The following is a 22,121-nucleotide window of genomic DNA, read 5'->3' as shown; positions in this document are numbered from 1 at the left end:
TTCATACATAAAATTTGGTCAATCAACATATTTTGTATGAAACCCATTTGTTGCAAAAATGTTTAATATATACATTTTAGCAACGAATGGGTTTCATACAAAATATGTGGTGCACTACACCTTTAAAATACAGCTGTAAATGTAAAAACATGCACATTTAAAACGGTGTTAAAGTCTGTATGTAGTACATAAAACAATGAGACAGCCAGTGTCCCCTGCATTTCCTTGATGAATTGTAATTAAACTTGTATAGCCCAATGTGAGACGTGTGACAATCTCTCTGTCGCCTGTACAGATGACAAACACCTGTATGCAGATCCCTCCTGTGCAGCCATATATGGAAAGCGGAGAGGCGGCTCAAGGCACAAGGCAAAGTTCACCTGCTGTAAAGAGAAATAAAGTCCTTGACTCCTGCAGCACCTTCTCACAGACAGATCAACGGGCCACCATTTAACCAATCAACACCAGGTAAGGGTTGCATTTCTTTGTTTAAACATTCAGAAACGTTATATATAACATAGTATTAATTATACTAAGTGAAGGATAGGGTTGTATGGGAGCGTAGTTGTGCTTTTGGCAATTCTGAGCTCTATATGGTGCTGGAGGGTTGATTTGAAAAGATGTTAATGATTTAGTGATTAAGGGGATCAAAGTGCTGGAGACTGTTAGCAGTAGCTGGGTGAATGGAGTGATCCTGAATGTCAGCAAAATGTAGATAAAAATGCACTTATTTTTAATAAAACACTGAGATAGCACAAATTATTGCATTCTTCTATTGTATTTATGTACCACTGAAGGACACACTCCAACACAATAAATATACTTTATACAACTCAGAGACTGAAAATGGAGTTAAATATACAACAAAACTCATCATTTAAAAAGAACAAGGCCTGTCAGTACTTCAAAGCTGCTTCTCTGGTGAGATGGTAATAGCACTACAAAATAAGTTCTTTTAAAATAGATATTGCTATTAGTGTTATTGGTTAAAGAAAAGCTCTTATGGTAGTTATGTTTTAATTTTGAGTTATGCACGCAGTTGTATAAATAGAATAGCACCTCTTACTGTGCTTGATAGGAAAAAAAAGATAATGTATCAAGCAGTGCAGATTTATTACACATTAACAAAGTCAGCTTGATAGTTTCTCATCTATACTGTACAGGTAAGGAGAAGTACACTTTGAACCCTTGGACTTCATGACCATATTTGGAGAGATGTTTCTATGTCTGTATTCTATAGTTCCTCTTGACTCCACTCCCATTTGCAGTACTACCTGCCACAGATAAAATCACACTTATCAAATGGTGACTCCTACTCCACTTGATGTAGCTTTTTAGTAATTATAAAGCAACCACAATGTGCAGAGAATGCAAAGCAGCATGCATTTCAATAGGACTCCCTTTTAAGTACTAGGTTGTCACTGAAAGGACAGAAAGTTGTAATTGTTAAATGCATATCTTCGCTGATAAGATAACAGTGGAGCAATAATGGAAAATGCCTGTTGTTTCTTACACAGTACTTTGAAGTTAATGTTCTCACAGATAAGAATGAAGTCAAAAGTAAACTGTACAGTTGTATATGCTGTAATAGTGTTTCCTCTTTCTTAAAATAAATGTTGCAAGTCGTCTAAAAAAAGAACAAACTGAATTAAGCGTTTCAGCACATATAAGCTTTATGGGGTATTTCCCCTGGCTATTAGCAAATTCAGGGCCAAATTGTGATGCAATTTCAAAACATTATTTCTGGCAATAACACCAAAATTATGCAAACAATTATAATTTAAAAATGATTTTTCTGAAAAAGAATGCTTTAAAGACCTACAGTCAAAAGTTTTGCCACAGTATTAATACATACCCTACCATTGAGTGTTCTATAGTTATGGTTGATCATAAAAATGAAAATACATAAACACATTTATTACTCTTTAAGATAGCACTCAGAAGCAGTGGGAAACTAAACCTTGTTAATTGACCTATTGGAATGTTCCCCTGGCACTGGGATTATCTTTAGTATCAACTGAGTAGACTGCAGGTCAGGGTCCTCCAACACCAGACTCCATTGGATGAACTCAGAGGGAACAGTGGCCCTTAGTGAGCCACAAATACCACTTTCTATAGCAACGGATTTCCCATGTAGCCCCCCCCCCCCCCCCATACAAGCACAAACCAGCAGCCTTAACCATGCTTCAGAGATCAGAGTAGATGGCTACAGGTCCTTTAATACAAACTAAGCAACTCGCATATGGATTACCAGCAAATCATTGTTTGATTCTCAGGCGGTAGGAGTTGGTCACATGTTCAAGGGTAACTTCCAATTAGATAAAGACACTCCAAAGGTAGCTGTGCCAGTCTCTCTGGGATAGCTGTAAAACAGCATCTTGACAGCCATGCGTGAAAAAAATTCCCCTTTGTTGCTCTGCTGTTATCTCATCAGAAAATATATAGATTTCACAATGACATTTTTGCGTCCTTAGCAATAGCTAATAGGGCGACTTACAATTGTTACAAAATATCACTGTACAAAGTATCACAGTACAAAATATTGCATTTTAAAATATCACATTACAGAATATCATATTATAGAATATCACTTTGCAGATAAGAGCAGTTATAAAGTACAATAAAAATCAGTAGCAGATAAGTCAAATAAGAGCAAAATAAAGAATACAGTGAATAATTATATTTAAGAGCAAGTTTGATGAAGAGCAGTTAGCTTATGGTAAAAAATATTTGCTTATACGAGTAAAGTCCATTAAGAGCACGTAGTAAGTATGATAAATGGATAAGAACGATTTCAAATAAGAGCAGTTACAAAAAATGTGAATACAGATACCTATAAGAGTAAAATCAAGTACAAGATACAGGAAGTAGTTATAATTAAGAGCAATTAGGAAGAGAAGGGTGGGTATTTTTGCAAATAAAATGAAAGTAGCCACAAATTTAATTTTAAATATTCATTCCACAACCTAGACAGGAAAGGCTTTGTTTAAGACACAAGCAGTAAACGATAAAAGGATTTAGGTTGCCAGGAACGCAGGCCTGATTAACAGTGGCGTGTATGACATGATTTTCCAGGCATCATTACATCACTAATGAGGTCCATGAAAGAACTAATATGACAACCATAAAACAAGGTAACCAAGGTATTTCACAGAACGAAAACAGAGCCAAAACTATCGTAACTAAGACCTTATTCAAAAAGCATTGTGGGCCAGTGAATGCGTTTACTGACCTCTATAACCTAGATTAACAATATGCTTTTTCATTATCCTTATTAATGTATTAAAACATTTGCTACTTCATCAGAATTTACAGTACAGTAGTCAAGTATTTTGTTAACATGAACCATTATTTGGTATACATCAGTTGAAGAAAGAGGCTATATTTCTCAAGGGAAACATAAAGAAAAATAAAGCAATACTGTAGTTGGGTCTCAAGTGTCAAAGCCTGTGCACTTGGTTAGACAGCAGAAGCAAAGGACAGCCATTGAACTTTCATCCTGATGACATTCAAGAAAATAAGAAAATGTACGAATGAGTGGAGGCCACGCTGTAGAGAGTGTGTGAAATTCCCCTTTCAAACAGCAGTAATTATTGTTATGGCTCTTATTCAAGAAGTGAACTAATATGTATTGGAACAGCTGTATAGCAGGTGCTTTTTCAAAAGAGGGCAGAAAACAAATAGACAACAATAATGATAATGTGTAGCGGGGGTGGAGTGGTGAGAGTTGTATCTACAAGAGCAAAGTTGTTGCATGTTTCTAAAAAATAGGTATATTAAATTTGGATATTGTAAGCATGTACAATGATTGTAGACTGTTTGTGGGTATTTTTTTATATGAATCAACACCACATTTGTTTTGTGCATTTAAAGGACAATCTTAAATTAGGGATATGTAGTGGAGCCTGTCCTTTGGTCATTGAGATCTACTTTTTCCTTATGCTGATAGCTCAAATTTTGTATTTATAGCCAGCCTGTGAGGGAAGTATATATGTTTTAATAAATCGACTGCTGGTATTTCAGCTGATTTCAGAAACCATTTCAGAGGGCGCCTTGATAGTATCAGTGTTGTGGAAACTCTAACGGTATCCTTCATTTTAACCTTTTCAGAGTAGAGCATCAACTCTTCTTGAGTGGTAATCGAATCATTATGTTCTAAACAATAATACATGCATTAGAATGAGTGGGCTTATTGTAACTAACAGCACTGACGCTGCATGCAGCTGATAGCGTGACAGCTGAGTGTGTGAATAACCAGGAGGTGTGGTTCACCTTGCTTGCAGCGTGGACTTTGAACAGAGGGCATCTTCCTTTCATTCTGTTTCATACGTCAGTAGTCTTAGATAAATGTACAAAATAAATAACACACTGTCACCTCCAGCTAAAGACCAGATGTATCTCAATAAACTACCTAACAAGCACTAGCTTTAAACAAAGCTCTGCATATTTTCTGGACATTGTTTATTGTTTATTTGAAAACTTAATGTTGGTATTTAAATACTTTCAATTGTGGTGCGGTCGCCATTCCTGCAGAACTGTGTGAATAAACTCTTTGATAAAAGCTCTGCATTGGAAGAGTCAGACTCTTCAAATGTACACACCTTTTGTTATGAGTCTGTAGTTGACTTGCAAAGTTGAGCCTTTACAGTCAGTTTTAAGAAAAGCCCATCCTAAGATAAGGGATAAGGATTGGTAGCTTCAAATGATATATTCTTACTTTTTTACTGCCTTACTGCTCCCTAGCACTTTATGTTGTTTGCAATCGTTCTGAGTAGTGCCTTATCACAATTACTCAATTATTCTGTGTAAAGGTCCTTTCACTATGAGTTTAGGTGCAGCTCTTCATTTCTAGTTCCCTTTGCCACAGTTATATATCATCCAAAGTATTTTTATCAGTTAAAACCAGCATAAAGAACTGCTGTGCACTGCCAGCAAAATAAAAGGAAACTTGCTCCAAAGTGGCAGATCACTAGATTGCATTAGCTCTTATTTCTCTGGAGACACTTGGGGGTGATCTAGCCAAGGTACATGTATCTGTTCCAATACTCTTACTGTTCAATTACAGAATGGCATAAAGATAGGGAGTCAGACAAGCCGACAACCTCCCTGGGAATGGTTATGCATCACCAGCGAGTGGAATATTAGTGTCTCAGAAACAGAGTACTGCAGGCTCACAGCTTAACACATTCAAATATGTACAAACAGCAATATCAAATACACATGCTCTATTCTGTGTTTAAAGACTGAATGGCTCTGTATCCCAGGCTTATTATTATTTATTTCTTAGCAGACGCCCTTATCCAGGGCAACTTACAATTGTTACAAGATATCACATTATTTCTCCATACAATTACCCATTTATACAGTTGGGTTTTTACTGGAGCAATCTAGGTAAAGTACCTTGCTCAAGGGTACAGCAGCAGTGTCCCCACCTGGGATTGAACCCACGACCCTCCGGTCAAGAGTCCAGAGCCCTAACCACTACTCCACACTGTTGTGTGTTTGTGCTTTCATTTTACTGTACTACACTTTGTTATTCTTTTTGATTTGTAGCATATGTCCTAACCTAAACAATAAAAAAATAGACTAGACAAAAAGGTACATTTGTAGTGTTACAGCGGATGTCTAAAGCCATCTAAGTCTTGCACAAAGTGATCACGAAGCCCAAACCCAGAATGCTTTACAGACTAGTATTTGAATATGTTCTGGTCTTCAGCTAGACTCAAACCAGAAAAGTGTATTGGGTGACTGAACAAAGGAGACAAAGAGGCATTGGAAAGGGTCACCATTAAGTGACCTGTAAATAATCAACTGCAGTAACTTAACGGTGGTTATTTTAAGCCATGTCATTATAATAACTACATTTACACATTTAAAAATGCAGATTTGTTCAGGAAAACTCATTTAGACAAACTCAATAGTTCCAATTTCTGAGTAATTACCTAATGATCTATTTTTTGTTTTCCAGGTTCATTACAGAAAGGGACAACATGCCGGAAGTCAAAACCAAGGTTTCAAAAGTACTCAACAAGACCACCCCTGGCTTACAGATATGGAGGATAGAGGTAAGAGGTAGTTTTGAGAAGGTGGCATAATTACTGCAAGGCCCTCTTAAATGGATTAAGTTAGACCTTTAGTAAACAATACATAAGGCCTGCTATTAATAAAACCAGTTACATATATATATATATATTTAGGTATGTATTTGTAACAAAAGTGTAAAGCACCTACATTTCAACAGTTTCATGGTTTGTAATATTACTCTGTTATGAAATTATTAATTGAGGTTCCCATTTAAGTGTTCATACCAGAGAGGCCTGTACTGTGTGGACTGTGGGGTTGTAGTTGTGGGTCCTGAGCTGCAGGTTTTGTGGACTAGATTGACAATGCAAGGGATATTTCAGAACCCAGAAATGTACAGGGGCTGAGAGCTCAACAGCGCATCCAAATAATAATAATACAAATATGTGTATATTTGTTACTCCTAAAAGGAATACTAAAATGGTATTCAACAACTACAGCACTACATATATAAATAATACAATTCTTAAAATAAATGTTGACAGATATGAAAGTTTACTAATGTTTTGCTTACTTTTGTTTTGCACAAGTTACAACTTTTCTTGGATGTACTGTTTACTTTCTTTTTGGCCGTTTGAACATTAAAATAATTATTCTCCCTAGCAATCCAACCATACTAGTATTCTTACTGCTAGCTTTGTTTATCTGTTAAAAACTGTGTTTTTTACCTCTGAAGAAATGTCCTGGTAGACTCTGTCATTTAACAGTGGCAGCTATTTCTGTACAGTATGTAAGTAGGGGTGTATGTGATGTAACATGTTTACCCCAGGACCATGCATATGATTTGTAAAAACATGTGTTAAGCAATTTCAGTCATATCATCCAACTCCTTGCACCCAGAGTTATTCATTTTAAACAACATGAAATTAGCGTTTACTTTTATTTATTTCATTTTTTTAAATCACGGTCGTGAACAGTCATAAAATCCATGCTTCTTTCTGCGCTGATCTCTGGTTGTTTTCAAACCCTTAGCAGCAATTGCTAGAGGTTACCTTACAACTTGTTTGTTTTTTTTTACTCTATGGTGTTTGTCAGAGGTCGTCTGAGTAACTGTTACTTTGCAAGAGCATGGTGGTGCAGTATCATTAATGTTCAAACTGCAGCCAAACAGGAATGCAATGCAACAGAGTAACCTGCACGCAACAATGGTAAACTTTTATAATTTTCCAGGCCACAAAGGAGAATTGAGTCATTGCACAGAACTTTAATACATATTGTATTTCTCTGCTTTTAAATAAAATGTAACCTGGTACATTCAGGTGTTAATCATATAATCCCAGCTGGTCTTTTTATGTTCCAGGGCATGGCAATGGTCCCTGTCCCTCCAAAATCCTATGGGAATTTCTTTGAAGGAGACAGCTACATCATTTTATCAGTAGGTATTTCGTAAAACATTATTCAGTGCTCCCCCTTCATATGGCTGTAGTCTGGAGCCATAGATCAATTTGCGTTCCGCCCTATAACAAGAACACGTGCTAGTTTAATGGGTTATGGGGTAAATGGGAGGCATGACCATACCGCCTTATAATGTGTTCTATGGGATAAAGGTTTTATCCCACTCAGACCACAAGGTAATTTTCCCATCTTCAGATATACAGACGTGCTCAAATTTGTTGGTACCCCTCCACAAAAAACGAAGAATGCACAATTTTCTCTGAAATAACTTGAAACTGTCAAAAGTAATTGGCATCCACCATTGTTTATTCCATATTTAATAGAAATCAGACTTTGCTTTTGATTTTTTATTCAACATAATATTGTAAATAAGAAAACAAATGAAAATGGCATGGACAAAAATGATGGGACCGCTAACCTAATATTTTGTTGCACAACCTTTAGAGACAATCACTGCAATAAAAATTTTTCTGTAGCTGTCAATGAGACTTCTGTACCTGTTAACAGGTAGTTTGGCCCACTCTTCCTGAGCAAACTGCTCCAGCTGTCTCAGGTTTGATGGGTGCCTTCTCCAGACTGCAAGTTTCAGCTCTTTCCATAGATGTTCGATAGGATTCAGATCAGGACTCATAGAAGGCCACTTCAGAATAGTCCAATGTTTTGTTCTTATCCATTCTTGGGTGCTTTTAGCTGTGTGTTTTGGGTCATTATCCTGTTGGAGGACCCATGACCTGCGACTAAGACAGAGCTTTCTGACACTGGGCAGTACGTTTCACTCCAGAATGCCTTGATAGTCTTGAGATTTCATTGTGCCCTGCACAGATTCAAGGCACCCTGTGCCAGGCGCAGCAAAGCAGCCCCAAAACATAACCAAGCCTCCTCCATGTTTCACTGTAGGTATGGTGTTATTTTCTTTGAAAGCTTCATTTTTTCGTCTGTGAACATAGAGCTGATGTGACTTGCCAAAAAGCTCCAGTTTTGACTCATCTGTCCAAAGGACATTCTCCCAGAAGGATTGTGGCTTGTCAATATGCATTTTAGCAAATTCCAGTCTGGCTTTTTTATGTTTTTCTTTCAAAAGTGGAGTCCTCCTGGGTCTTCTTCCATGGAGCCCACTTTCGCTCAAAAAGCGACGGATGGTGCGATCAGAAACTGACGTACCTTCACCTTGGAGTTCAGCTTGTATCTCTTTGGCAGTTATCCTTGGCTCTTTTTCTACCATTCGCACTATCCTTCTGTTCAATCTGGGGTCGATTTTCCTCTTGCGGCCACGCCCAGGGAGGTTAGCTACAGTTCCATGGACCTTAAACTTCTTAATAATATTTGCAACTGTTGTCACAGGAACATCAAGCTGCTTGGAGATGGTCTTGTAGCCTTTACCTTTACCATGCTTGTCTATTATTTTTTTTCTGATCTCCTCAGACAACTCTCTCCTTTGCTTTCTCTGGTCCATGTTCAGTGTGGTGCACACAATGATACCAAACAGCACAGTGACTACTTTTCTCCATTTAAATAGGCTGAATGACTGATTACAAGATTGGAGACATGTGTGATACTAATTAAAGAAACTAATTAGTTTGAAATATCACTATAATCCAATTATTTATTATCTTTTCTAAGGGGTACCAACAAATGTGTCCAGGCCATTTTAGAATATCTTTGTAGAATAAGCAATAATTCATCTCTTTTCACAGCTTCTTTGCTTTATTCTATGACATACCAAAGGCATGCAAGTATACATGATAAAATAGCTTTTAATGTCATCACTTTTCAGGAGGAATGAAGCATTATTTCAATGAGCTGTAAGGGTACCAACAAATTTGAGCATGTCTGTATGTCCAATGGGTTATCCATTTACCAAGAATAACCTGGTGGGATTTTTTTCTTAATTTTACCTCCTTGTTTTCTACAATGGGGACGGCCAAGACTGGTACAAGATGAGACACTTGCTTTGGCAGTCACCACCTGGAGATACCCAAATAATTATTAGGCGAGCGGTCTGTGTAGGTAATAAGGGCTACGAATGTCCCACCCCCAGATAAACATTGGGATTGAGTGTACATATATTCATACTACACAGGAGTAAGACAGATAGCAAATCTGTAGTGCAGGTTGCTTTCCTTCTTTTCAGTGTTATTAATGTAACAATTTTCTTGACTCTTCTCCAGTTGGGTTTGAACATGTTCTCTCCTCACAGACTCACAAAACTGGCAATAATTTCACATATGATATTCACTACTGGCTGGGCAAAGTCTCCTCTCAGGACGAGCAGGGAGCGGCTGCCATCTACACCACCCAGATAGACGATCACCTGGGAGGGGTGGCTGTACAGCACCGAGAGGAGCAGGGCAGTGAGAGCGAGACCTTCAGGGGGTACTTCAAACAAGGCATCATGTGAGAAGGGGGGGGGGGGGGGTAGAAACACACTCCTGCTGTATGTAATGTAATCACAAGACAGAGTCACAGCCGACCTGGATATAGAACAGAAACAATCAGAATGACGAGTAAACTTGAACAAGTGGGATCAAGTCATACAATTCCAGTTCTCTATATCATCTGTATATGATTTTACTTTTTTATTGCCCCTTCTAGTCTCAAACTAGGGACTTTTCTATAATAATGTAGTTTACCCCCTTTCTATAAAAGACTTCTTAACTTTGAATTAGCCGGTGGAATGCATTTGGTTTTACAAAACCAAAGATATCTATGGACTTATAAAAGAACGCATGTCAACGCTTTCATGCAAGAATAGATTATATGCATTCTCACACAGTGTTCCAAACTTATTAACAATGGAGCATGTCAATTAAATAGAATGCCTTCCTGTACGGATCAATGTAATTGTCTGTCTCTGTGGGGGCAGTTATTACTGGAGTGCACTATAGACCAGTTTCATTAACACATGATCCAATGTGCACTTTGATAATGCCGATACACATTAGTAAGTTGTGTCTGTGCAATAAAATATTATCATTACTTAGTTGGTAATGCTTAAATATAAATTATCCCTTGTAATTATAAAGCATTTTTCTAATGAAAAGCATTTGTTTTAACTTCAACCAATTATATGTAGATACCTTATTTCAATAATTTTAAATCAAAGCATGTACTTATTTAATTTTAATATTTGACTATGTTATTATCCGTTGAGGTGTATCATCTTGCTTGGTACATTTGGTATCTACTTTGCCATTTGATATTTTAATTTCCTTTACCTGATCTCTTCTGAGACCATGCAAACTCATTCAGTGCGTGATGAGTCTTCCTTCCTTTCTGCAGCTACAAACAGGGTGGGGTAGCCTCTGGAATGAAGCATGTGGAAACCAACGTCTATAATATCAAGCGTCTGCTGCACGTCAAAGGCAAAAAACACGTGGTTGCAGGAGAGGTGAGCAGGATCATTGCGTTCAGTTTGTTTTCATTACTGCCTATAGTTAACATTGGAAACTGATCTTTTATAGTGTGTTTATACTTACAACTGAGCCACCTTAAACTGGATTGTATTAAAAGATTCTTATAATTTGATTTACTGTTGTCAGATGGCAAGATAAGCCATATGAGCAAAATGTCCATTGAAATGTCTAACATTGCTCACTGTCTCGGCCTGTTCCCTGTGCAGGTTGAGGTGAGCTGGAACAGCTTCAATAAGGGCGATGTGTTCCTGCTCGACCTGGGGAAAGGGATCATTCAGTGGAACGGACCTGAAAGCAACCGCATGGAGAGAATCAAGGTAACCCAGCTCTCCCCATGTACCAACTTCAACTCCAATCAACTTCCTAGCATTGCAGAACTGCCCCGTGGTAAACACGCAGTAAAGCACAGTGAGAAGATACTTTGTTCTCCAGGATCCATAGAGGTTTTGAGTTGGTTCCTTGTGAAATATCAGTGTTTTTTAAGTTTTTTGTCCAGTCAAGGGACTCCAGGGGTCAATTATATGCAGGTGGTCTTTAAGTTTGACTGTGGAGCACCCTATTGTAAGGCAAAAAGTTTTTCAAAGAGGAATAAAAAAAAATTTCAAAAAACATCAGTCCATAAAATATTTTTAGGTTCATCTGTCAGTTTATTGTCTCTAACCCCCACAACACCTTTCTGTCTACCTGCCTGTTCATAACTGCCTGTCTATCTGTGTACGCCAGTTTACAACATATATAGTTATGTCTATCAATGTGCCTGTCTATTTATACATATGATCATCCTTCATGATCTGTCTGTGGGTGTGTCCATCCACACACTGTTCCTGTGTGTGCAGGGGATGAACCTGGCTAAGGATATCCGGGATCGGGAGCGAGGCGGGCGGGCGAAGGTGGCAGTGGTGGATGGGGAGAATGAGAGAGACTCCCCGCAGCTGATGAAACTCCTGAATGAAGTTCTCGGGGTGAGGAACAACATTAAGGCAGCCATCCCCGATGAGGTGGTCGATCACAAGCTGAAAACAGCTGTCAAGCTCTTCCAGTGAGTACCTGCATCACAGAGAGAAGAATAACTATAAATGACTTGAACCTGTGATGTGCCAGTGGCAAACAATCTTGCCACGCCTTATAGTGCTGTCACATAAAGGTCAAATATAGGAAAGGGAAAGAAAAAACTATGTTTTCTGATACCCAATATGCAGGGCTCTTCATTTTCAGCTTTTATTTTTGATCACGTGATTTCACTTTTTTTTTTTTTTGCTAGCTTCGTTCAGTTAACTCTGGGAAAAGTGTTGATTGTGAAACAAGTTCACTTTATTTTTTTCTCCCCAAACTTGATTGAGACTGATTCTGTTTCATTGATAATGCAAAAAAAAGGCAGCTTATTTTTTTTTCAAACCAAATGCAAACAGCGATTGAAGTTAAATTGATTTAATGAAATCATAATTAAGAGGAAACTAGTATTTGCAAAACAGGTTATAACATTTTTTCAACGAGTCATTAAGATTTTAAATGCGGGAAAAGTAATTTAACTGAACTTGCTTTTTTGTGTTTGGTTTAAAAATAAGGAACTGCCTTTATTTTACATTATCATTGAAACAGAATCATCGTCTCATTCAAGGTACAGAAGAAAAAACAAAAGTGATCTTATTTCCCAATCAACGCTTTTCCAAGAGTTTAATTAAGAAACGGAGACGGATCAATATAACTTTAAAGGGACATCAAGTGACCAAAAATAAAAACTGAAAACAAAAAGCCCTACCAATATGATACCCGTTTTTTTTTTGTTTTTTTTACAAATTTGTATTCAGAAATTTGAATTTGTTAAAAACCTTCGGTATTATTGCCCGTTATATCTGGTTGTTTGTCCTTTTGAGGCTTGTTCCTGATTTGTACACGTGAGACAAAGCCTGATGTTAATTGAATCAGGATGCACAGCATCAGAATGAGCAGTCTGGTTACAAATGAAGACACAGAACAGATTGTTCACTGGCAGCTGCAATAAGCTCCTAGGGTATGGTTGGCAGGCGCATTATAAGACTATCTGGATAATGTGAGCAAATGAATGACCTATTAAATAAAAAGTGTTTATCCTGTTTTAATTCCTGAAGCATTTTTAAGCACTTAAGCACATTCTATGCTCTCATTACTGTACTCCCATCCCGCAAATACCATTGTTTTAGTCATAGCATTAGTTGTGTGATGTTAATTCCACCTCCACCATTCTCTAGTGTTTCTGACACAGACGGGAATCTGGTGGTGCAGGAAGTTGCTGTGAGTCCTCTAACGCAGGACCTTCTGAATCATGACGTAAGTAGTGCAATAATACCGGTGAACAGGAATCAGCAGAGAAGCTGCACAAGTGTGGAGGTTTTGATAGATTTGCTGACTGGAAAGTGAAGCCTCAAACTTCCCAACTAAGGGAAAGTACAGAAGCTCAAAGTGTTGTAATTCATTGAATGGCAATGATAAATCATATACTTAAAGATGTCATTAATATTATATTTACTCATGTTTTTCCACATCCAGTTGGTGTCGTAGTCTGCTTTTTTTCATTATGATATCTTTTCTGAAATACAAATGCAACATTACAATAATGATTTAGACAATTCATTTTTGTTCCAGTAAGATAAAGTTCCAATCATTGTGGTATCCATGAGTACAGTTTGAGTGTGCTGTTCACTCTCTTTAAAGGACTGCTACCTTTTAGACCAGGGCGGGATCAAGATCTTCGTGTGGAAAGGGAAGAATGCTTCCAAGAAGGAGAGGTCAGAATCCTTGAATAGGGCAGAGGTGAGTGAGGTGAAGCTAGAGACTCAAATCAGTGGACACTGAATCATCACAGCACTTAACTGTCTGATGCGGTATTGCAAAATCTAACAGGTATTTGTCCAGGTATACCTGGAGTTGAAGGTTTCCATTCATTTTAAAGTACTTTCTTCATTATTTAAGCAGGAATTTAACTGCAGATGTACCATACCTGTGCGTATTTATGCAACACAGTACCTGAAAAGTGATCATAAGCCCTATTTTCCACTGAGTTCATTACAGTAGTAAGGTCATAAATGATGCTTTCATCCCACTTTCTGCAATGCTTTTTTGATATTTCTTTTACTTCATATTGCATGTTCCTAAAACTTTTATTGGAACTAATAAATGGCATTCATCAACACATTCTCCCCTAAAACTATTATTTACACAAAATGTTTATTGTTATTAATAAGTGAGAGATTGAGAGACATAGATCTGGCTGTGGGTGCATATATTTACTTTAGAGTGCAAGTCCTGGTAAACTGGGTAAAGACTAGATTAGGGTTATTGGAAATTAATATATACTGTATATGTTTATTTGAAAACCTTTATAGTGTATTTTGGTAAAGCATTTGTATTATTGCTTTCTTTCTCTTTATACTACAGGGTTATAAAAAAGCCAAAGGATATCCATCTTCCACCAATGTGGAAATTGTGAATGATGGCTCAGAGTCTGCTGTCTTTAAACAGCTCTTCAAAAAGTGGACAGTGAAGGGACTAACAGTGGGCACTGGAAGTACACATAGTGTGGGAAAGATTGGTGAGAATCACAGCTTTTTCTTTCCGAGATATGTAATAAACGATGCAGATGGATTTCATTTATTCCAGTTAAAGTGCCACCGCCATGGGACAGGCCTTGTTTGGTGATAATAAGCCATGGTTTGTCTGAAAGAGCAGGAACTTGATTGGTGATGATTGTCTAGATTAACATTCTAAGTGTTTGCTGCAGTGTGTCAGTCGAGGCCTCCCTCCTGGAAGCAGTGCCTGCTGGTCTTGGCCAGCATGGACACATCTCTGTTTTACTGTTGGTCACTGACCATGGTTCTTAAATCACGCCTCCTGTTTCTGACTCCCCTCTGCCACTGAACACGGTTTTGAAGAGGCAGAATCACTGCACTGTTTCACTGTGACATATTTCTTTAATTCTTTTGATTTTGATATCCATTATAGCTAAAGTGGAGCAGGTCAAGTTTGATGCAACGTCCATGCATGTGAAGCCAGAGGTGGCAGCGCAACAGAGGATGGTGGATGATGGAACAGGAGAAGTGGAGGTAAATTATGTTTGGGTGATATTCCTCACTTATGGAAGGATCTTGAAGGATGTATATGTTGACAGCCTTGTGTATGAGAGCTGAATAACCAATAGGAGTGCTTGTGTGGACATGTATGACATCTCAGACTGTGTATGCGTATTATAATCTGTTATAGGCGGCTGATGATCTTTCAGCCAACCAGAGTACATGCTTCACCTGCTATATGTCACAACACATCGCATAGAAACCAAATTCATGACATCAACCATATCATATTGTGTTTTTACCACACTTTATTCTCAATATCGGAGTGCATTAATTGGGATTTTGACCATCTAGCAAGAGGTTAATTAGCTGAAAGATGTATTTTCTTTTTTATTATTAAAATACAAAATCTGCTAGTGACTACTGGTTGCTTTATCCACTGCTGGACGTCTTTCAGAATGTGCACCAGGTGATACAAAAATGAATTATTTTGTATTTGACGACTGAATGTATTCAGAGTTACTTGTGCTACTGATTACTGGACCTCTTTCAGTGAATTGAAGCTAACATGCTACTGCATGCAACTGCTAAATAAACAAGTCCCCAGACAAATTCAAAAGTAGAGCTTTCAGTATTACGAAGAGGCTGATGACTGTGACGTCTATCACAGTATCTAGAGAATGGCATTAATAGTACATATGACAATAAATAGTTTAATGGAAATTGGATAAGTGTCATTTGAAATGTTATTAGGTAAGCAAATGAGACGTTTGTGTCATGGTAAATTAAAATGACTGATTAACAGTATATTTGCAGCAGTGTGGAGTAGTGGTTAGGGCTTTGGACTCTTGACCGGAGGGTCGTGGGTTCAATCCCTGGTAGGGGACACTGCTGCTGTACCCTTAAGCAAGGTACTTTACCTAGATTGCTCCAGTAAAAACCCAACTGTATAAATGGGTAATTGTATGTAAAAATAATGTGATATCTTGTAACAATTGTAAGTCGCCCTGGATAAGGGCGTCTGCTAAGAAATAAATAACAATAATAATAATATGTGGATTAAGGTGTTTTCAAGATGCGTGTGAAATTGTAAGTGTGACATACAAATGGACAGATAGCCCCTCCCATGTATCCCCATAATCTAATACCCCAGGTTTCATCACAACTGAATACGCGGTTTTCCAGATCCTGTATATGATTACATGTAAAGTGTCACGTACATGCAGTACTTACGGGACTGCTTATTTTACAATACGGTCTGGTTTGGAGTTATTTGCACCAATAAAAGTGAAGACCGGTAGCAACACAGATACTCTTCACACTGTGTTTTAATGGATCTGTTTCAGGTGTGGAGGATAGAGAACTTGGAGCCCGTCCCTGTGGAGAAAAAATGGCTGGGCCACTTCTACGGAGGGGACTGCTACCTCATTCTATACAAATACCTGGTCAACAACAAAGAGCACTACATTATCTACGTCTGGCAGGTCAGCATCATATTCACCATATAAACTCAAAGGGTCTGCGGAGTAATAATTATGCTTACTTTATTTGGTAATGCTTTCTCAGTTTCCAGACATCGCACTAAATCGTATGCATATTGAATATGCCCCTATAGTTTGAAAGGGTTAAGGGAACATTTTTAGAACCCTGAGCATGTGCCACAAATACAGATTATTTTTTAGTCACTCAGCAGGGCATGACAAGAGCACGGGAGAACACATTTATAGACCTAGTCTGATTCTGTTACTCACAATTATCATTTTTGAACTTTACTCTTTTTTTAAATTGCCATGCAATTATGTTCAGATAATCTCCCAAGTTATTAAACATTCCCCAAGGGTGGTGCTCTGGTGTTGCTAATCATATACAGTAAGGAGTAAAGTACAACCAACAGTGCGTAATAAAGCTGTCATTTTATCAGTGGTTTCTGGTGATACTATAAAGCTGGCGTATCAGGGTGGTGGCGAGACGTGAACTGGAAACCTAGCACAATATGTGAAAGTAACAGGCTGTTCTGCATTCGCGGTACAGAGTTTTTAACCTCATCTCATCTTACTGACAGGGTACAGAATCTGTAACCGCAGTGCATCACACATTTTCTTTTGCCACTCAAAGTTTTATTGATTGTTTCAGTATTTTCCTTTTGTCAGATACCTTTTTCATGAGTTTGAAATCTGTACGTTATTTAACATGTGTAAAAATGTACTATTAATTATAATATATTATTAGGAAGTGGAGCAGAGTGTATGTAGATCAGTTAGATCACCTAGTTTCCACCCCTTATACCCCAGTGATTCCTGACTGTGACTGTGAATTTCAGGGTCGCAGTGCCAGTCAGGACGAGATCGCTGCCTCAGCCTTCCAGGCTGTGATACTTGATCAGAAATACAATGGGCAGCCTGTTCAGGTCAGAGTACCAATGGGCAAGGAGCCCCCTCATCTCATGGCTGTCTTCAGGGGAAAGATGGTGGTTTATGAGGTAAGTTTTCTTTTATTGTCATCATTTGTGCCTCTCTTTGCCAATCTGTCTGCGCTTTTACCTTTGGATTATACTGTTTTTGTTTTTTAAATTCCCCCTATGTATATAACTAATAGGAGTGATTGTGTGGACATGTGTAATGTGTCAAAGTTGTACTGAATTGTATTCTTTGATTTTCAAAGTTTGAAAATACAGTAATTTAATTACCTTAACAGTAGATGTTAAACTTTTACTGACTTGCATAAATTTAATGATTTGTAAAGCTTTGTAATTTTGTGTGCTTAATGTAATAGAATAGGCTACTGGCTATATATTAGCAGTAGGTACTTGTGTATGTTAACTTTATTCTTTACATTATTAAAGGTAGAGTAATTGTTATTAATATGTTCGATTATCCAAACCAGTGTAGGTCCTAATTAGTTAGCATAATTGACTCTTCTGTGTGTGTGTGTGTGTGTGTGTGTATATATATATATATACTTGTGGAAGGGTGGTGGGTAATTCACTGACACACGGGAGACACGGGTGATCTTGACAACACCGCACAGGTGCCCAGTTTTATTATTAGTGGGGCAGTTCCACGTTTTGGCCCGCAGAGGGCGCTGTTGTCTGTGGTCTGCCTGTCAGCGATGATAAAACAGAGCCACAGAGATACCAGAGGCGGTACCGTTATACAGTATAGGCGCACTCGCAGGTGATCAAACCAAAAATAAGCAAAAGGAGAAAAGAACAAGGAAAATAAAACACAGTAATCAAAAAACTACAAATAAAAGGTGCTGCACTCGGCAGCTTCACCCCGACCGTCGCTTCCCGCACGGTCCAGGTCTCCGTCCTACCCTCGCCGCTCCCTCAGACTGCTAAACAAATACTGATGGGGTCTGCCCACGGTTTTCCCCGCTAACCCTGTTTTCTTTCTGTTCTCTTATTTCTTTGGGGGTTTTCCTCCCTGGCCGTGTTCTGGATCGGGACCAGTGCGTCCGTATGTCTGTTCTCTCTCAAAGGGGCAGACCTGAGGGAACAGCAGAATGTTAATTTTATAGGGCCAGCAATTCCCCCCATGACCCGCCTCTCAGCCATTCAGAGAGAAGGAAAGCCCGCACACCCACTCTCCCACCTCTCCGTGTCACTGCCATGACTGACAGGCGAATATTGACGGGCTGCTGCCCTCTTCCTGCAGCACTTCGGACACATCAGAAGAGTCAGTACAGGTCTCCCCCTGTTACAATACTGTATATATACTGTATATTCAAACAAGACAATCAGCGACAAAATCAAGATTGAAAAACGAGTTTGTCAAGGAGATACAATTTACCCAAAGCTCTTCACGGCAACCCTAGAAGACATTTTCAAAACACTGGATTGGGAAAATAAAGGGCTGAAGATCAATGGAGCCTACTTGAATCACCTACGATTTTCTGACGACATCCTCATATTTACAACGTGCCCAGAAGAATTACAAACAAGAATACAAGAACTACACAAGGCTAGCATCAAAGCGGGTTTAAAAATGAACCTGAAGAAGACTCAAGTCATGTTCAATAAATATACCACTCCACAGGCAATTGAAGTCAATGGGATCAAGCTTGAAGAAGTCAATAACTACATATACTTAGGACAGTTTCGGCAACAGAGAACCAAATGTGTGAAATCAATAGAAGAGCAAAAATAGGCTGGAGTGCCTTTGGAAGATTAAGCATGGTTCTGAAAGGGAAACTACCCTTATGCCTCAAGAGAAAAGTATTTGCGCTGCCAGTGCTAACCTACGGATGCGAAACCTGGACCCTCATGCAAAAATGACTCAAATTACAAACGACCCAACGGCGTATGGACAGATGCATGCTGGAAATAACAAGAAGAGACAAGAAAAGGAAGGAATGGATAAGTGCGCAAACAAAAGTTTGCAATGTTATTATAAGAGCGACTAAACTGAAATGGTAGTGGGCCAGACATGTAGCAAGAACAGACCATCATTGGACCAATGAGATACTAGACTGGATCCCAAGAGATATAAAGCGACCAAGAAGACGACCTCCAGGAAGATGACAAGATGAAATTAGGAAACACACCGGAGCAACATGGATGAGAGACGCAGCAGACAGGCTTTTGTTGAAGAATCTTGGGGAAGCCTTCATCCAGCAGTGGATTGAAAAAGGCTGAAGATGGGTTTAACTGTATATATAGTATATTGTACACACTGATGTAAAGAACCAGTATCGTGGAACCGAATAAAATTGTATTAAATCCTGTTTAAATTCTCCTTTTAGTACGTACTCTGATAGTGCATACTTTCTGTTATTACGCACTCACCGCGATGGCACGCAGTGGTCTGTGCTGTGCATAAGGCCTACTTCTTGCTGTTTGAACTTGACTTTGCTCTCTGTTACTGTAATGTATGCAGTATTATCATGGCGAGCGCTAAACGATCGTCAATTTCACTTAAGGACAAAGTTACATTATTGGAGAAATCTTAAAGGGACGAAAGCAGTCAGAATTATGTTGTCAAAGAGCGCAAGTTTAAAATGCAGCAGTCGCTGAGGCAGTCGTCTTTAGGCCCTGTCCACGTGGATGTAAAGAATGCACACTCCTCTGGGTAAAGGATTATAGGAATTTTGAGGAGATGTTTAAAATAATACAAACAAGTAATAAAGTGTGAAAAGACAACATAAACCAATTGGATGGTAAACAAAGTGTGGAAATAATGTAACATGTTTAAAAGTAAAATCAGAGAGTTAATGAATGAATGTAAAGTGGTTAACACGGGTTGTTTAGAGAGGGACAGGCTACTATTGGAAAAATAACAACCTCTGATTGGTTAAACAGCATCACATGACTGTGCGTATATATAGCGTATAGCACGGCTTGCATAATAATGAGCCGCTTCACACTGAATAAATTACTACGCACCACTACATTCGAAATTCCATGACAAACTGCCATTTTATTTGTTATTAGTTACAAAACCACAGCCAAAAATGAGTGGCATTTGACCTATTTCCTTTAATATATTTGGGGATGAAACTCCACATAACTGGTACAACACCAACTTTCTGAGTGAAGACAGCAGTCCATCTGAAAAAAACAAATAAATAAAATAAGTGCACCAGCAAGAGTAGATGAGGAACTGCTAAATGAAATAGAAAAAAACAAAGACTGAAAAAAAACTACAGCATGGGCTGGTTAATGTACTTAAAGAAAAAATGTGGACATTCATTTTATGGAAATAAGTCCAAAAAATCTCAACAATATTAAGGGAATTTTATGCCAGTGCAAGAAGTTCAACTGGGGACAAGTATTCAGTCTCTAGTTTTATAGCGCTGAGCTGGACTAAATACATTTTAACAGTAGAAGTTTTAACATCTCTGCTGACAGCGAGTTTAAAACCAGCAATAATGTATTCCTGTCAGTCAGGAAAAGCAGGTAAAGACAAGGCCAGACACCACCCCCCGAATTACCGGCCTGGATTTGAAGAGTCTGCGGGAAACTGAGGTACTGTCCCCTGACACCGTGGTCGGATTGGTGCATAAAGTCTGGTTCGATCGTTAACTTAGTCTGGCACAACTTGGACACGAGGGTGTCCGACAACTAACAAAAACATATTTTGAGATCCAAAAGGATGAAAACTAGAGTACTAGAATATGTGTGCCTCGCATATAACGAGTTAACAAACTCACTTCAAGATCCGGCTTCAGTCTCCATCGCAGCTGCTCTACTTACTTCCTTAGTGTCATTTGAAACTCCGCCCATCATTACAGCTTGTGGTCAGTCCTGAGATGGCACTTTCGATGCAGAAATTCACAATAAACGAACATGTGCAATTTATTTTTAATAAGCGAATCAATTAAATTCAATTAAATTTGGGGTTATATTACACTGGGGATGTATACACAATAAAAGTTTCTGGTTTTGTCTTAATTTAATTGTGTTTTAATTATTTTTCTTCCCACAAGTGACAGGTAGCTGTGTTATAAGCGATATAAACCACTTCGGGCACCAGGATATTACAAAACAGTAATACAGTTCAACAGTTTTACAGATGTTCTTGTTTTTACAGGTATATAAAGCATGATATTCCACTTCTTTAATAAAAGACACAGTATTAGGTTTTGTTTTTATATGTTTACATTTGTGGATATGATGCTTAGCCTGTAATATAAGAAAGTTAATCATTAATCAAATGTTTGTAAAGAAGAAGTGGAAGATCACACCATGAATATGAATGTTTAGTTTAGTGGAAAGCTTGTCGGACAGATAACTTGAAAGGTCTTTCGAAAAGCAACAAGTTACCTCACATTGATAAAACAATAGAGTCCTCAGAACTGCTGTAACAACTGCACACAGTGGAAATATTCAGAAGGTACAGGCTTCTCTTTAGATTGGTTGGGTAAATCCTGTGTAGAATACTGAAATGGATTTCCTTGGCTTTATGTAGAATTGGGAATTTAAAAGGAGATGTCCAGACTCCCTTACCATGTATATCCGCCCTCCCCCCCCCAGGGTGGTACCTCCCGGAGTGGAGCCACAGAACCGGAGCCAGCTGTGAGGCTCTTCCATGTCCATGGAACCAATGAGCACAACACTCGCTCTATCGAGGTGCTCGCCCGCGCCTCCTCTCTCAACTCCAATGATGTCTTTGTGCTCAAATCAGACTCCTGCTGCTACCTCTGGTATGGGAAGGTAAGTAACAGATCAACACATCAACACTCAACG

At 38.5% G+C, this 22,121-nt stretch overlaps 1 protein-coding gene and 1 long non-coding RNA gene across 2 annotated transcripts in view; one reads left to right on the top strand and one right to left on the bottom strand.

The window, feature by feature from the left end:
* The window catches only part of LOC117400925 (villin-1-like), a 34,841-nt gene that overhangs the window by 4,267 nt on the left and 8,453 nt on the right, over positions 1 to 22,121 (top strand). Inside the window, exons 2-15 of the mRNA XM_034001288.3 lie at positions 296 to 468; positions 5,969 to 6,065; positions 7,382 to 7,456; positions 9,674 to 9,870; positions 10,756 to 10,864; positions 11,096 to 11,206; positions 11,726 to 11,928; positions 13,118 to 13,196; positions 13,581 to 13,679; positions 14,304 to 14,457; positions 14,868 to 14,968; positions 16,282 to 16,419; positions 17,256 to 17,414; positions 21,909 to 22,088. Coding sequence (XP_033857179.3) covers positions 5,991 to 6,065; positions 7,382 to 7,456; positions 9,674 to 9,870; positions 10,756 to 10,864; positions 11,096 to 11,206; positions 11,726 to 11,928; positions 13,118 to 13,196; positions 13,581 to 13,679; positions 14,304 to 14,457; positions 14,868 to 14,968; positions 16,282 to 16,419; positions 17,256 to 17,414; positions 21,909 to 22,088 — 1,680 coding nt within the window. The 5' untranslated portion in view covers positions 296 to 468; positions 5,969 to 5,990. The remainder of the gene's footprint in view (positions 1 to 295; positions 469 to 5,968; positions 6,066 to 7,381; positions 7,457 to 9,673; positions 9,871 to 10,755; positions 10,865 to 11,095; positions 11,207 to 11,725; positions 11,929 to 13,117; positions 13,197 to 13,580; positions 13,680 to 14,303; positions 14,458 to 14,867; positions 14,969 to 16,281; positions 16,420 to 17,255; positions 17,415 to 21,908; positions 22,089 to 22,121) is intronic.
* On the bottom strand, positions 17,941 to 21,934 carry LOC131738168 (uncharacterized). The gene is made up of 2 exons (XR_009329707.1): positions 21,086 to 21,934; positions 17,941 to 20,483 (listed from the first exon to the last, which is right to left on the bottom strand). It is a non-coding gene; the product is annotated as an uncharacterized LOC131738168 (long non-coding RNA).

The sequence above is a fragment of the Acipenser ruthenus genome, chromosome 10, assembly GCF_902713425.1.
Source record: "Acipenser ruthenus chromosome 10, fAciRut3.2 maternal haplotype, whole genome shotgun sequence".
In the NCBI taxonomy this organism is placed as follows: domain Eukaryota; kingdom Metazoa; phylum Chordata; class Actinopteri; order Acipenseriformes; family Acipenseridae; genus Acipenser; species Acipenser ruthenus.
The sequence above is the reverse complement of the archived record's forward strand: the minus strand, read 5'-3'. Positions and strand labels throughout refer to the sequence as shown.